Genomic DNA, 17,767 nt, shown 5'->3' on the forward strand with positions numbered 1-17,767 from the left:
AGCAATCTGCATAGCAAGGCAAAAAAGCCCAGATTTAATACAAAAAACCAGTCAGGCTTACTTGAGCCAGCAATGGGCAAACTTTGAGAGAGTCCAACACAAGATGGACAACAGTGTGTAACACGTATGTACACATAGCACCAGAATAAGCAGGTCTGGCAGAGAGGTCTCACAAAGCTGTGCTAGATCAGAAGTAGATTAACTTGGCTTCACTCTCCTATTTCTTGAGATAGTCACCTCTGGCATTTATATCAGCATTCACATTCCCCTCAGTCCCTTGGTAATTAGAAATTCCTTGAGGCTAAATGGATATTGGAAGCATATGTAAACTCATTTGAAGATCTTTGCCAGTAAGACTTTGATGAATTGATGGGAACCAAGCTGGTGCCAAATCCAAACTTTCTAGAGAACCTTCAGGTGCTGAATTTTCAGTCTGAAAATATTTCTTTTAGATAAGTTATCACATATATATACATATATATAATGCATATTGAGTTTTGCTGGTGTTTTGTCTAGTGTGCTACTGTGGCAAATGATATTATAGGTCACTTCAGGATGATGAAGAAGAGTTTTAGTTTCCTTTTGAAGCTCACCTTGAACACTTACTACAGAGGACAAAGAGAATCCAAGACCCAGTCATACATGCATCATGTAACCAGAAAGTCTGACTGTCACCAGCTGTTACCAGCTGCTGGGCCACAGGTGTAGGTCAGTGGGGTCATTCACTCCACTGAGGTACAGCTGTGGCTTCAATACTGAACTGATGTTGACCAAAAACCAGCAAGGAATCACTTGGTGCTACTGTCCTAATTCTCTATTCCCCAGTTCATTATCTTTTATGTATTTTCTTCTGAGGCTAACTGAGTACTTTCATCTTGGCTGAGGTGTGCCAGTTATGTTTCATACTGCAACGTGTCTTTGTATATTTTAATTTGACTGCCTTAAAATTCTTTGCTTGTGTTGGCAATATTCTCCAGGTGTGTGCTGGCAGTTTTTTGAGAGGTCTTTTGTTGTAATGTATCAGCTGACTTTGAACTTGTCACTCTTAGACAAGAGGTAAAGAGCATACCTGAAATTATGATGCACAATCTACACCTCACACATGACTCAGGAGTTCTGTTTGGCTTTTTAGAGGAGAACAAATCTTTGGCTTTAATTTTGCAAGGTTCTGTGCACTCTCCAGAGTGCTGGTAGCAGCTGTTAACTGCCAAATGATATTTCCAGGGTTGTACCTCCATTAATCATTGTGCAGGTGCACGAACAAAAAGTGGTTTTCTGCCATGATAAGGTGTTCACTTCAAGAAGTTGAAGTTAGACAGAACAGCTATATTGATGTTAAGTCTATTCAAGATGAAGGGGCAAAAAATCAGCACTTTTCTCATGAAAAGAACAAAATAATTTGTGACAGAATTATGACAAGTTTTAGGATTTTCATAAACAGTTCTAGTTTTTTATAAGGGAGACCACAGAAAGACAAGTTCTGTACCTTTTAATATAAAATATTCTCAGGTGTTCCTAGTACTCACTATGTTTGTAGTCCTAGATTTATATTTTGCAGGTGTTATTTTCCAAGCCAACTCTAAAGACTGGATAATATTTTTCTCAGAGCAACTATGAAAAACTGAATAGCTGTTTTCTATATTGGAAAAAAAACAGCCAAAAATCCATTTATATGGATCATGTCACATAGTTTATACACGATAACAGTAATTGTTCATAAAGGTTTGTATAGACAGCTCATTCAGGTTATTCTGAAGCAAACATCCTATTAACTGTCCACATAGTTTTGTGTCTACAAAAAAGTATGTGATTTAATACACAACTTTGGGGCTCTAGCCAAAGCACACATGTAGTAGGACTCAAATAATCTTAATCAGAGTGGTTTTGACATGCTAGCAAGTCTTCTTGCCTTTCATGCATGGATCACGTGAGTTCACCATAGGCTAACAGTGCAAAGTTTCTAGTGAAGTCTGTACTGGTATTTAACATTTCCTGTGACAGTAGAAATGCCAGTGTCCTGTAAATTGTGTGCAAAACACTGAATATTGTCCAGAATGGGATTCACAAAATTAGAGCTGGAAAAATCTGAGATGTGATTTCAGAGAAAACCTTCTCCAAGCACAGAACAAGCGCAAAAAGATCTCCTATAGTTGCTCCCTATTTTTGCATTAGGCAGTGGAGCTGGCCTGCCTGGTCATGTAATATCTTGTAAAGAGGCTTTCCTGGTGAAAACTTTCTCTGGAGGAATTGTGCTTGCCTTTAGCATATGCTACAAGCAAATTTCCTGTCTGTTGGGCACCCTGTGCCCAACACTTTAGTGTTATCTGAAGGACAAGGCTATAGTCTTAAATAAATATTATTTAATTTATAGCTAATGTTTCATGAAATACTGTTTTCTTAAATTTCAATTGGATTTCCTTCAATTTTAAAAGCCTAATTTGCTTACAGCAAAAAAACCCCAAAAAACCACATTGTTCATCAAGTAGTTTTAAGTGCCAGTTCCCTGTAGCAGTTCATGTCTATTATAAATAGTTAGATGTGTGGCACCATCATTGTTCAGCCTGTGCAAAGCATATTCAGAGCTGAAAGATCTGGAAAGTTTCAAAGGTGACACATGTTCATATCTCATCAAAAACTCCACTGCTCTTCTGTTCCATGAAATTTTTATTCCTATCTTGACTCTAATACATAGTCTAGAAATTTGCTGTGTCTCACAATACCACTGAAGCACTTCATGAGAGTCCTCACAAAATGCTCTGCTACATCACAGATGCTGTGCTAATATGTAGAAGAGAAAGATAAGGAAGACAGTTGTCAGATACTACTAACTCTAGGTGAGCTGAATGATATCTTCTAAGGTGAGATATGATAAGCATGAAATCTAGATTTTCCCCTTTCATTATTTTTAAGCATTAATTGTTAAGTGGATTGCATTTTTCAGTCTTAAAAAACCTCACTAACAAAGAAATAATCTGGAGCTCACTAATTGTCTATGAGCATAAAAACTCCTTTAAAATCTACTTGCAAGTGTCACATGTGATTGCTATGAAATGGAATGTCTCATTCTTAATCCAGCCTACTACATTATTTGCATTGGTTCACAGAGTAACAGAATCACAGAATGAGTCAGACTAATGGAAAATAATTTCTCTATTTTTTTTTTTTTCTTAGAGCTGCTGACAGCATACAAAATGGTGTCTACCTTTTGCAGGGTTACATTTCAACTCTGCTGGCTTACAAGAGTAGTTTTAATTGATGTTTGATCTAGGGTCACCTATCAGTGACCCTGCGTTGTATCTGAACGAAAATTAAAGTAATATATTTCTGTGTGTATAGTTGTATGTGTCACTTACTCTGATGTTAGAAAATTGTGACTTAAAATAGGATTGAGAAGGAGCTTTACAATCCATGTAGTCCAACCCTTTGCCCAAGGTGGGATCCAATATGGAGTGTGTAATTGTCAATGGATGTCTGTCCAGTCTGTTTTGGAGGTTCCACAAGCAATATAATTCTCTGGAGACAGTGTTTCCCAATTCCTAACCTGGCCTTTTCCCCTGAAATGCTTGACACACCCTTGAAAGTGGCAAAGACTTCTTGTTTCATGCTCTTTGTCATGTCTTCCCTTCACTTTTTGCATCAAAGAATGTCTATCTTATACTAAATGCTTGGAACTAATTTTCAAAAGCTGTGAAGCTACTTCTCAAACAAAACACAACAGAACAAAACTAATATAGTTCTGATGCACTTATCCTGTTACAACATTTCTTCTCACAGGTAAAGTGCTTAGCAGAGATAGTACTTTACTGTAATAATGTATAATTTTTTTGACACCTGTAATTGATGTCCTGGGACAATGTTTGGGCAATAAATATACAAGCACATAATGAAGAGACTAACTGAGACTACCGTTATGTAACCTTTAGCACTTCTAGTCTGAATTAATAATCAAATAATTGAAAAATTCTATCTGGAATGTCATAAAGGAAACAAAGAAATATTAAGAATAACTTTTTTCAAGCAAAACTGTGAGCAGAGAACACAAAACTGAGGAAGTTATTGCCCTCCTCTTGATGTATGAGTTAAAATAAAGATTTTGGCTGAAGTTGAAAAGCAGGGACATTACAATGTCACTACAATGGTGACAGTGCTTTACCTAAGCTGAAGGAGGCAAGGTAGACTTCCATAAAAAAAAAGAAAAAAGTTTTACTTAATCAAAATTGAAGCATATTTCCCGTTGATTTGAAAATTCCTGATTAAGATAATTAGCCATAGGTTCAGGTAAGATATTAATATTGACCACTAAAATGGACTTTACAAGATCCTAGAAAGTACACAATACGGAATGAACATTCTAAACATCCATGACCCAAATGAAGAGGGAATGAAAAAACTCAAAAGCTATAAATGTGAGTCAACCCCTTGAATGTAATTTTTGTTTATATTTTTAGTAAAAATTACTACCTCTGAAAGCTTTGAGGTTAGAACTTTTAAATATTAACATTCTTAAAATCAAAATCTAGACGATTTTACATCTAAAATACTAATTGGACAATTTTAACTGTCCAACTAAGATATGTCCAGTTTTAATATTAACAGAAATATATTATAAATTAGACTCATCAGGAAGGGGATCAATCCCAAACTTAGTCAAGCGTTAATTTTATTTATTTTAAACTAGATGTTTCCTTGATATTCAGTTACTGTGTTGCACTGATTATTTAAATAACTTTTCACTTGCACAGCTTGAATTTACTCTGAAACCCCTCCAACCTCATCTATTTAACCCATTTACTCTTACTTGAATTTTGTGCAGATATTACTACTATGAAAGAATAAGTGGCATCTGATAACAACTAACTAACATAAAACACAGAATCCACAGGGTAAAAAGTGCTCTGCTGAGTGTTTGCTGCTGAAAAGAGAACTGTTGATGGACAAGAGACAGTCCCTGGAAAGTTGTTTGGCCAATAGCAGCTGTTAGGCAGCAGAATAAACCAACCTTTATATAAAATGTGCATTTTATGATTCCTAGTACGGAAGATCAAAAATTAAATATAAGCAGGAACATAATTAAAGGATTAATGGCCAAAGCTTCTACATAAAGAGGGAGATTTCCAGGGGGAAAAAAGTGAACTATAAGCATTTTTTAATGACTAAGCTTTAAAAAAAACCCCTCAAAAATAGAAAAACAACAGTGCTCTTGTGCTGGAAAGGTCGCATTAAACAATTCCTCACTGACTTTATCCTCCTTAAGAACTAGGAACCGGTTTTACCTCTTTAACTTGCCAAGAAGTGATTCTCAGCCTTGTGGGAAGAGCCATGAATCACAGATCTTTGTTTTCAACAGGTAGTCAAAGGAAAAGGCTCACTTACTTAAAGTAGTTCACAAATACAGCGCATTTGAGGAACACATTTTATGAGTTGAACTGCCATACTTTCACTTGTAGTCTCATGCAAGTTCAAGTGGCTAATTTAGCACTCTACTATAAGTATTTTAAGATCTTCCTTAAAGAAATTCAGTTCTCTCTCTCCCCCCTGCCCATGAAGCACTTCCTTGGCTTGATGAAAACCCTTTATTTCTCCCTCACCACAGATACACAACAGAAATCCCCAGTCTCTTGCATTAGTCCTTTTTTTAATAAGCTATTAAAAAATTGGATGCTGAAAGGGAAAAATAGATAACTACACCTTCTGTGAGTAGTCTGAGTGGGTTAGCCAAAGTATAAAGTAGACAACCTTTGGGATTCAGAATGTCTGAGCCATCAGGGAGCTTCCAAACACTCTCTTTGGTAACAGATAGTAAGCTCTTCAGCTCAAACTGTGTAGTCATATGTTTTATTCATGGGACATCATAAGGGCTGCCAAACAGATTATCAGGTTGACATCAGGCCTCCTCAGAGAGATAAATTCTTTAATAATGGAACTGGCAGGGTCAGTCTGTACAGAGATGCCTGCTGGGCAACCAAATAAGAAAAAGAAGGAAGGAAGGAAGGAAGGAAGGAAGGAAGGAAGGAAGGAAGGAAGGAAGGAAGGAAGGAAGGAAGGAAGGAAGGAAGGAAGGAAGGAGGAAGGAAGGAAGGAAGGAAGGAAGGAAGGAAGGAAGGAAGGAAGGAGAGGAAGGAAAGGAGGGAAGGAAGAAGGAAGGAAGGAAGGAAGGAAGGAAGGAAGGAAGGAAGGAAGGAAGGAAAGGAAGGAAAGGAAGGAAGGAAGGAAGGAAGGAAGGAAGGAAGGAAGGAAGGAAGGAAGGGAAGGAAGGAAGGAAGGAAGGAAGGAAGGAAGGAGGAAGGAAGGAGGAAGGAAGGAAGGAAGGAATGAAAGGAAGGAAAGGAAGGAAGGAAGGAAGGAAGGAAGGAAGGGAAGGAAGGAAGGAAGGAAGGAAGAAGGAAGGAAGGAAAGGAAGGAAGGAAGGAAGGAAAGGAAGGGAAGGAAGGAAGGAAGGAAGGAAGGAAGGAAGGAAGGAAGGAAGGAAGGAAGGAAAGGAAGGAAGGAAGGAAGGAAGAAGGAAGGAAGGAAGGAAGGAGGAAGGAAGGAAGGAAGGAAGGGAAGGAAAGGAAGGAAAGGAAGGAAGGAAGGAAGGAAGGAAGGAAGGAAGGAAGGAAGGAAGAAGGAAGGAAGGAAGGAAGGAAGGGAAGGAAGGAAGGAAGGAAGGAAGGAAGGAAGGAAGGAAGGAAGGAAGGAAGGAAGGAAGGAAGGAAGGAAGGAAGGAAGGAAGGAAGGAAGGAAGGAAGGAAGGAAGGAAGGAAGGGAGGAAGGAAGGGAGGGAGGAGAAGGGAGGAAGGGAGGGAGGAAGGAAGGGAGGGAGGAAGGGAGGAAGGGAGGGAGGAAGGGAGGAAGGGAGGGAGGAAAGGAGGGAGGAAAGAAAGAAAGAAAGAAGGAAAGAAAGAAAGAAAGAAGGAAAGAAAGAAGGAAAGAAAGAAAGAAAGAAAGAAAGAAAGAAAGAAAGAAAGAAAAGAAAGAAAGAAAGAGAAAGAAAGAAAGAAAGAAAGAAAGAAAGAAAGAAAAAAAGAAAAAAAGAAAGAAAGAAAGAAAGAAAAAAAGAAAGAAAGAAAAAAAGAAAGAAAGAAAGAAAGAAAGAAAGAAAGAAAGAAAGAAAAAGAAATCAAGCATTGAACTATTTAATGATGTCCTTCAGCAGTCAGTAATCAATATATTTTATCTCTTGCTGAAAAGGTTATATTAAGGTTTCATCATTTTAGTGGCATCATCTTTTTTTCTGTGAAGTGAGTAATTGCAGAAGTGTGTGGAAAAAAGCAGAGTCTGGAAAAGTATAACTTCACTGGAGATGACAAACCTTTACAAATACTTATTTGTGATGTGTTTCTTTAGTGATTTGGGTTCAATGTGCAATCAAAGTGCCACATGGAGTTTTCCTATTGTTTCTTGCTGGAAGTAAATATGTTTTAGCAGGCACAAGAGCACAGAGCATTGTTTTTTTGTGCTTGAGACTCTCATTTTAAAGCTGGATGTAAGATAAATAGGCTAGTTATCTACAGCTGCATACATATACAGTAACTTCATTGTTTGTATTTTTGTATTAAGAAGGCAATATTTATAAACCTGGCAAAATGGGATGATTCTCATCAATATTAACATAAGAGGCATTTAAAGGCTGTAAAGACTTGACTTGATATTTGCTGAGAATCTCTCAATTTCCATTTTTATAGGAAATGTTTTTAGCACTACTTAGATTACTTAGATTGCAACTCAACTGTTCCTCTTTTTGAAACCTTCCACATTCTTAAGAAAATTTGTTTTTAAGGAAAGTAGCTTCAAAATTACAACATCTAGCTCATTGGAATTAAAATATGTCTACAACTTTTTCTCAGTCTGTTTAGAGAAATCTGCTTTTCTCTGTCCACTCTCCTCCATCCCAGTTCCTTCAATCACTCTCCCCACAAACTTAAGGGCAGCTCTTGAAACCAACCTGCTGCTTTGAACTCACCATCTCTGGTATTTTCTACTTGCCTCCCTTTCTTATTGTACTTTTGTCTCCTCTCCTAAAATGTAAAGAGCTTCTTCCCACATACACTGTTTTAGGAAAAATGCATTACAAAATGAAATTGACAGCTGGAGCAATATTTAAGTATCACAAGATTTGCACCAAAGCTTAAGTTGTTTAATTTAAAAATTAAATAGAGCTGATTTGTACACTGCACTAAATTCATTCCTTTGGAACAGGAATTACCTCTAAATTTTAGTCAAGCAATAACAGAAACAAGAAAAAAAAAAAAAAAAAAAACGAAGTTCATAGAAATAAAGGCAAATTGAGACTGTCCTTTGGGAAAGAGATGTCTGAATTGTGCCTTTGGCCACGGACAAGGAGGGAGGGAGACACTGGCTTAAAGATCTGTGAATAGCAAGAATATGGAGCAATGGCATGCCAATAGCTACAGCAAATGTTTGTAAATTGAAATACTGTTTTACTTTGGAGAGCTCTGCTTATTAATTCACAAACAGCAGACGTACTTCGCTGGGCATACAGCTTCTATTTCCCCATTATGCACAGATTCATGGCTCAGTACCTAACATGCTGGCAGATGAAAACATTTTGAAAAAATATTTTTTATACATTCTGTTGTGTTAAATTCAGTTACATGGCATCTGATTAGGCTGCTGGAAGCTAGAGTGATGAATTGCAAGAAAACATGATGAGACATAACAAGCTGCAACAAAGTTGGCCGGAGTGTAAGAAACATGAGTGAGGCAGTGAGTTAAAAAGATACAAAGGTATGAATCCAAATAATCAACTACATCTAAGTGGCACACCACATAGCATGAGGGGCAATGCAAGAAATGTTTATTTCTTTGGGTCCGAAATGTTCCATTTTGGTCTTATAACTTTTAATAAGGAATAGCTCATGAAGGTGACAAGGAATTGAAATAGCAGCTGGCAATTGGTGAGACATAGAGGAGTTTTGATTCCTTCACTATGTGTCAGGAGGAAGGATGCTTTATGGGGACCAAGGGGCTACCAGTGGGACACCAAAAAGAGCAGGGCTTGTTGCCCTGAATCTCTCATGTTATATTGAAAAGAGTGGTGATATTGTGCTGCTGTGCATGCCACAGAATATATATCTATCAAAAAAAGTCAGCAAAATTGGACTGCATTTTCCCTCTCAATTTGTGTTTCAGGCATTACACTATATTTGGAGTATGAACAGTACCTTGGACTTTTTTAGAGTGCAGTATGTTTAGCCTGACAGAGTATATGGAGCAAACACCTGCCTATTTGAAGAGAAAGTGGATTTAGGAATGATGGAATAGGCTCTTGTGGTGTGCTTTGTTTAGTTTATTTATTTCTATTTACCAATGAGGCAAAAGGCTTACAAACTCTAGGATTTTCTGGTCTCCAAAGACAGGCATAGTATATTTTATAGGCAAAAGAAGGCATAACTGCTGTATTTCTCTGTAATCCAAAAAACCCTCATCTTCTGCACTTTGTATATCATTTAAGACACTGAAAAAATTCATATAGCTTTTGGACCTGTGTCTCAAGCCACTACTACTACTCTGGGAAGCATTTTAAAAGGAAGAGGAAGACTAGGGAAACCTTATTATATTGTATGATCATAACTATTTGAAGAAATACAGATGGAGTATTACAAAAACATAAAGCAAAATGTGGGAGTAGGAAAATAACTGTCTGTGCATACACATAATGTACATTAAGGGTGAAACCAGTGTGAGGGGAGAGTACTGCTGCAGTAACCAGCCCTTGGGATAACTCTGTATTTCAGCCAGGCACCGACTGCAGAAAGGCACTGACCAAACTTACAAAATACTAAGGGTGAGTTCAACACTTCAACAACTATGTCATCTTTTAGTTTTAAGATGCTGGATGCCTGATAGCTGACCAGAAAAAGTACTGGTAAGAATGATTAAAGGGAATCTATAGTATTAGAAAAAACCCACCCCTGGATATCTCTGATACTGGTATGTTTGGGGGCAGCTGCAATGGAACTTCAGTGGATGTCAAAACCCTGCACATATGGTAACTAACAGAGGAAACAAAATGTCTGTTTTCATTGGATTCTTTTTTTTTTTTTCTCTTTCTTCCTTAACCTGCTTAATCCATATCTTGTTTGCTGTTGCAATAAAAAGATAAACACAGCATAACAAACAAGAATTTTATTCTGTCAAGAAAAAAAATGACCAAGTTACCAATTTATGGGGCAGCTGTATATGGAATCCCTTCAAAAGCCACCTTAGGAACTGATTTCACCTTGGAAACTGATTTCAGGTGTGTCAAGCATCATCACAGTGGCTTCCAGTGAATGTCCGTGTATTCTACATCTCCAACATAAAGAGAAAAGGAAAATCCTAACAAGAGGATTCCAGTATATTTGCTGGAAGCACCATCTAAAATGGTGTTTAAAATGTAATTATATTATTTATTCAGATTGAAAGTCACTGTAATCCAGTGCTCAGTAGAAGATGCTTAGAAAAGAGTACAACATCTAGTGAGTACAGCATTTAGTGCTGCCTCCCTACTAAAATATTCCATCTCTCAGTCATCTGCAGTCACATATTCTGAGTCAGTTCTTGGTGGATTTCATGAATTTGTCTAATTACTTTTTGAATCCATGGAAATTCTATTATCTACAGCCCCCCAGAATTTTTAGCTGCTATTATCTATTATTATGTATTGTTTGATTTTAACCTGCTACCTGACAATATAATCTGAAGCCTATTTTTCTTGTATTACGAGAGACAGTGAATAATTGTTCCCTAATCACCTTCTCCATGCTATTCTGATTTTATGGAGTTTTATTATATCCCTCATCAGTCATCTATCCCAGACTGAAAAGCATCTAGTTATTCTTTGTACTGAAAACAGTTCCACAGCTCTGATCATCCTATCTCCCTCTCTCTGTAACTTCTCGGGTTCTAACTACAGTTAAAAAAAAAAGGGGGGGGGGGTGGGCAGGGAGGAGGATGGGAAGGAAGGTTTCCAAAATATCTGATTTGTGAGAGCACCATGAAGTAATGATTGTTCCTCTTCCTCTCTTAATAGTTTTTGCTCACTACCAATCAATGACCTATGGTTTTAGTTTTGTTTTGCCTAATTTATTGGGTTTATTCTCTCCAGCTAGCTTTTGTAGTTCCAAGATCTCTTTCCTCAGTAGCAATTGCTCAGCCATTCTGCAAGTAAAGTTAGGAATGTTTTTCCTATGTGCTCTTGAATTGGGACAAAGGACCAGGACCTTCAATAAAGATCTGTATGGATCTTTCATGATTTGTGAGGTTTGTGGTTTCCCATTTACTGCTTAGAAAGAATGGAAGAAAGCAAAACAAATAGAAAAGAAATCGCTGTGAAATGTAAGGAGCTTTTGTGGGTTTCCTATTACTTTAATACTATATTTAATATCAATGGAACTAAGTAGCTGTCGGTCGAAGATGGGAAAATCAATTCTTATTTGACGTTTAATTTTTACTTTTGAGATGCAATGTAACAGTAGTAAAGTATAAAGGTTCTGACTTCCCTATTGGTTCATTTCAAAGCTTTGATTAAACTTTTCATTTTAAATAGTTTCAATTTTTTATTTGACATTTTTACCAAGGTTGCCAAATCTCTGACTGTTTTAAATGAGAAAAGAGAATACCATGTCATTTCCTATCCATAGATCCCAGGTTTTTCAAGAACATTTCCTTGGAATAAGCATCAACATTTCACTAGAAATTCACAATGCAAAGAATTTGAAGAGACAGCAAAGTCATAATACAAGTATTAGACCAGCTGTATTCAGCATCTCATCCTGTATCAAATTCAGGCTGTTTGCAAGACAAGGAATTCTTTTTTTTTTTTTTTTACTCTTCTATGAAAAAGACCAAAAATTCTTATGCTATGGAACAAAGAAACACAGGAAGAAATTGCAATGTAATTGAAAGCACAATAAAACTCAGTCCAGTGAAAGCACAAGAGATAACGAAGCTTTACACTCTATATTTTTTTCCTATGCCTATTACTATTTATTTCTGTATTTGCCTTTAGAAACACCACTACTTGCTGTAAATATCCCCACAACCATATGTTAGTGGCTGCAACTCAGCAATGAAGTCATGTTCTCTGGTCTGGAGCTGAAACAAGATCTAAACTTATTCCCACTGATAGCAGTAAAAATACTTACAATGGAAAATAGACTGTTAAAATTAGTGTTCCTTTAAGTATCAATTGCATTATTTCATAACTGAATTTATTTAGTCATGAATAGAGCCGGATACTGCAAATATTTATAACAGAATGGTGTGCTGGCAGCAATCTGTCAAACTGGAATGAGCAGGACCATTGCCATGAGTAAGTGTTTCTTGAGGAATGAGTGTTGGACCACGCAAGGCTCCGTGCCTGTCACAGGGAGCTGGACAGGAGGGCGCTGATCTGGAAGGAAGGCTGCACTTTGTGTCCTTGTCTCTCTGCTCTGGGATGCCCAGTGCCCCGTTTTGCTGCTCATTTGGCTGCCATGCCTGTGCTGGCACTGTGGAGGAGAGGACAGGCTGCCTCCCTCCTGCTGAGGGCTGGGGCAGCAATGCACAGCAAGCGCTGCTCCGAGAGGGGAGCTGCGTGCTCATTCTGATGGGTAATTGTAGATGACTGCTGTGACTAATATTTTAAACATGTGACAGAGTTAGGATCCTGAATAAATGCTTCAATGTAAATGGGTTTGGTAAATTCTCTCAGACAAATATGCTTTTGTTCTGTCAATACAGCACCGAGCACAACACGGCCCTACTCCTTCTTTAACTTCTCCAGTGCAATGCAGGTAATAAATAACAATATATGCTCATGGGAGGATTTAGTAGTTAGGACATCTTGTTTATTACCTTACAGTATACATAATTCAAGCTCTATTTTTGTTACTTTCTTTTTTTTTTTTTTTTTTTTTAGTAGACTACTTTTCCATCTTCTTCAATCAGAAGTCAATAAACTATACTTTTGTCCTATGTCTAAGTTGTCAGGGTGTCTAAGAGAAAATGCTTTTTAAAGGAGTAGGAGTTAATGGTCACTCCTGCACCATAAATTGCATTGGCAGACACACTAGCAAGCTTGTAGAAGTAAAGATGGCTTTCTCCTTGAAAGCTCTAATGAGACTGGGGAATAATATACAATCTGTGATTCAGGTACACTGCACTGCAAATTCAGTAGCTTTTAAAAAAGTTGTAATGCTTAATAATACTGGCAAATACATTCCATCTGCTTCTTTTCTGAACTCAGTGAGATAAATACTTGTTATATTTGTGGAATTTAACTGCTTTTGATTTCTATTGCTTTCAAAACATTTAATGATTATTTTATACATGTGAAAGCAAATGCCCTCAAGGATTGTCTTGAACTCAACCATAATGGAAAAAAAGGAAAGACACCAAAATCTCCTGGAAACTTCTTGTCCATTTTCAAATAACAGACTTTCAACTCAGTTACTACAAATCTTTTTAATTCACATTATTATCATTAGGCATCATAAGTCTCCCAAGACACTTACAGCCAATAGTGGTATATTAGTTTAATTTTATCTGATGTGCTTTCAGACTATGTAGGCAACTGCTGACAGAAGAAGAAAACTTGCAGTGAAGGAAGGAATGAATTTTAATATTTAATTGAAGCACTCTGGGAATGTCTTTTTAAAGGAATAAGACAACTTAGGACTAGTGTTTTCCTAAACAATTAAATGAGTTTCACTTCTAAAGACTAAAATTTGACACATTTGTAGTTTTATTCTTGCTAACATATTCTTTAAAGCCTGCACAAAACTGATGGATGGGCAGAAATCATAGTCCTGGAAATAACTCAATATGTATATTAACCCCAGATGGAGCAAGGTTGATTTAGTCCATAAGCTGCCTTTATCTGTAACCTGCTCACAGCCAGTGACCTAATTATTTCTTTTACTCTTCCTAATCTTTGGAGAGGATCAGAACCACTGGACATTACAGCAGTTGTAGTAATTAAGACTGGAAGTAGTCAATGACTACATTGCTCCTTAATATGTCTTGTAACCTTACTCTATTTTCAAAATGAAAGTGTACATTTGGCTATTCAGAATCTGTTATGTATTTCAAACTACTCGGTATTTCTTCATAAAAGTATTGCAAAGTACTTTCTAATAATTAAAATGTAAAAATTTCAAACAAGACAAAATTAATTTTTAAAGGAAACAATGAAAATGGAAGTCATAATAGTTGAAACATATAAAATAAATTTATAAATTTTATAAGTACAGGTTACTCTTTAAAAATATTAATTTGAAAATCTTAAAACTTTTGCTATTTTCATTGGATAAAGTTTAACTCAAGAACAACAATTTTTACTTGGAAATATGAAATTAAAACACTGTGAATTCATATTTGCTATTCTAAAATAAATTACATGAAAATTATATTGCCAGTTTCAAATTTGAACAAAAATGTTTTTTCGCAATCAGTGTTCCCTTTTATCTTGACAAGTTCAAAGCTTCAAAAATTTGGCAAAGATCTTAACCATACAAATCCTCAGGGAGCTCTAGTTTCGTGGTTTGATCCTCAAAATTGCACAACCTTATTAAACAGGAGTTTATAAATGGTTGACTATTTTTATGAGAGGTGTAGATACAGCTATATACTGTGTAGCAGCATTCTTTGGTCCAAGCTAACAGAAAACTGAATCATTATTGCAATATTACAGCCTCAGTTTTATACTTTGGGATTTGACTGAGATACAGGGTTATTACAGAATGGAAATCTTTCTGCCATTTATGCCTTGTCCTTGCAGTAAGAGATGCTGGATATTTGGCCTGGCCAGTGATACCAGGAGCTATTGCCAACAAATGTCATCACTGGGAACTGCTTTACCAACTTCTTGGAAAAGTGGAGTAGTCCATCTTGCCTCATAATTCCTGCTTTCAAATACTGCTGTTTATTAGCCTCTCATTTTGAAATACAGTTATATAAAACCTGTTATCTGCTACTTGCTGCTATTAGAAGACAATATTTCAGAGTCATAACTCAAGAAGTACCCGATTATACTGATTTTCAACTGCTGAGAGCTACATACCTTTGTAACATATCCTGACCCTGCTGTGCCTTCTAAGTCAGAGGTACCATTAGTGAACTTAAAAGAGCTAGAAACAAACTTTGGAAATTGGAAACAATTTTTTTATTCTTCTCTGGACGTATTCTGAACAATCCAGTTTATTAGTTCCCTTGGAACTATAGCAGAGCTTTTAGTCCAGTTATCTCAACTGTGTCAGCTTTTGCAGGACATTTGCATATGGGAAAGAAGGGACTGGTATTTGTGAGGAAAACTGTTACTTATTGTCAGAAAGATTCAGAGAAGAAGGAAAACCAACACTGTACCCTCAATCAAGGATGCCTGTTCTTTAAAGTCCAGCATACAGTAATCCAAATTAAAAACTCCTTGGATTCACATATATTTGTTTGAGGACACTGAGTGCAAACATTTTATCATCTTTACCAAAGTAGGATATGCATTACCTTTCACTCAATTCAAGCTGTCCCCCTGCCACCTCTTGTGTTCACCTATGGCAGAGGGAACAGGGAGCAGATCTGGAGAACCTGCATTCCCCCTGCCACCCTTTGACACTTCAGCTCTGATTGACTTAGTGAAGTTAATTCCAGTTGCTGAGTTACTGAACAGGCTTTTGTGAGCCATCACATCACCAGTGATCTGGTTCAGCATTTTATTGTGTGATGGAGGTGGGCATGGATAGAGTTTTGTGTAGTCATTGTGAGAGACTCTTACAACAGTTTCTCAGGGCCCTAGTGGAGGATAATTTGCAGTGATTTGAATTTTATACAAGTTTTCTAAAAAGTCTCCAGTTGACATAACAAATTAATTCTCTTCACTCCAGCAGGATAATCTATCAGCAGAACTCATTAGCATCTTCCAAAACAAAGCCTCTTCTAAAATCCTGTTGACATCCCTGAAATTTATTGCAAGTCATATCATCCTATTTTAGAAAACACTACTGGAAAGGACCTCTGGAGGTTAATCTGATCCACATAACTCGACAGCCTGCAGACCAGTGGTGAGCTGCAGGACTGCTGCCTGTGCCAGCTAGCAGGAGCTGCCTCCCAGTTGCTTTCAAATGCCTCCTGGCAGGCAGAGCCAAACCTGGCTCCTGACTGCTGTCAGTACCTGCGGGCAGGCAGCACCGGGAGCCGCAGACGCAGCTGGGAATCTACATTTGTGATTATCCCAATGAAATTAAGATAAGGTTTTGGAATAACAAAGAATATTTTACTCTAAATTTTAAGTACTTTATTTATTTCCCTTCTTCCCCAGATGGGGAGTAAGAGCTAGAGACAAGACAGTCCATGGAAATTTTTGAAGAGGGTTGGATGATCTAGAGATGACTGCAAAATATTGTGATAAACAGAGCTAGACCTTCTCACTTGCCAAAGGCAGGATAAATACAACATGCATCAATCTTGCTTCTAAATTTGAAGGTGATTTATTCTTTATATATAAAAAAACCAGTCTTAATTTTATTTCCAGCAAAATAGCTAACCATTCTTACTACATTTTATGCATATTTTCATGGCATCAAAAAAAGAAAACTTTTAAAAAAATATTACTAAAAAGACCCTTCAAAAAGCAGAATAGGACAAATTTTGGACTAGAAATTACTCCAAACTTTATGAGAAAACCTATCTATGAGAGAAAGTAATATTTTACTTTTTGCTAAGGAAGAAATTATATGTTCTAAACTTTGTTTAGTCTTTCACTGAGGTCTGAGATGATGACTTCCAGTTTACAGAATCAAAAAGTTCCTACACAGAAACTGATGAAATACCGCATTGTTCCAAAATCAAATGGAGAACTTTCAAAACTACATTTCTGCCTGATTTGGTTTATTTTATGAGAAGCACATGTCACTTGGCCTTTCACATTCACTGTGGAAAGTAGCAGACATCACCACTCCCATGCAGTGCTACAAATCATCACACACCATGTTTGGCTCTGTGTTGGTCTGTTTCCCTTCCTTTTTCAGCACAGAAAGCAAGGTTTCCTTAAAACTCTATGTTACATAATGAGGTAATTACTGTCGATTCTTACCTTGCATTTGGGCTTTGGTTGAGGAAGATATTGGGGAAAATTCTGAAATAAAATGTTCTTCTGGTAGGTCCTGCTGCCTTTCCTGGAAATAAAATCCAGGTGGTCCTGCATTCTTATTGTGTATTTAGGTTGGGTTGTTCTCTCCCATTCCTTTGGATGTATTTTGTGTGCTTTTCTAATGTCTGCCTTTTCTGTGAGCCTGTGACAGTGGTCATAGCATCAGAATAGCAGCTTCAATCCAGTCTTAGGATTATTATTATTGGTGGTTTTATTATATATGTGGTCTTATTATTAATACTACTACCATTATCATTCCAATTACTAGAAGTATTAGTCATATTATTAAAAATCAAGCATGCAACAGAAAATTTATATTTGATTTATATTTGTTTCTATTCAGGTGCTTGGCTTTGGTTAGAGAGCAATGATTATATTTTCAAGCCCAGGCCATGTGTTAATAAAATAAAAAAATAAATGTCTACACTCAAATGTCACTTAAAAAAAAAATGAAAATTAATTGAATTGTATTATTCCACATCTGGAATTCTGCCTTTATCCTTGAAAAGTCAATTAACATTAAAACAACTCAAATGTTGCTCATGCTATCAAATGGTGTTCTTGCCTATTGCTACTGTAGATCAGTGAAATTAAAATTAATATCTAGTCATTCTGAAGCAAGATGGTACAATTGTTAGCTTTTAGCTCATAAGTTACCTT

At 36.8% G+C, this 17,767-nt stretch overlaps 1 protein-coding gene across 4 annotated transcripts in view; it reads right to left on the bottom strand.

The window, feature by feature from the left end:
* The window catches only part of LOC306806102 (uncharacterized protein), a 213,864-nt gene that overhangs the window by 42,032 nt on the left and 154,065 nt on the right, over positions 1–17,767 (bottom strand). The window contains exon 4 of one of the 4 annotated variants that reach the window (XM_079314515.1): positions 17,051–17,132. The exons of the other annotated variants lie outside the window; for them this stretch is intronic. Within the exon in view, the coding sequence (XP_079170641.1) occupies positions 17,051–17,132 (82 nt within the window). The remainder of the gene's footprint in view (positions 1–17,050; positions 17,133–17,767) is intronic. 4 annotated transcript variants of the gene reach the window in all.

This window comes from Erithacus rubecula (genome assembly GCF_903797595.1).
Source record: "Erithacus rubecula genome assembly, chromosome: 10".
NCBI lineage: Eukaryota > Metazoa > Chordata > Aves > Passeriformes > Muscicapidae > Erithacus > Erithacus rubecula.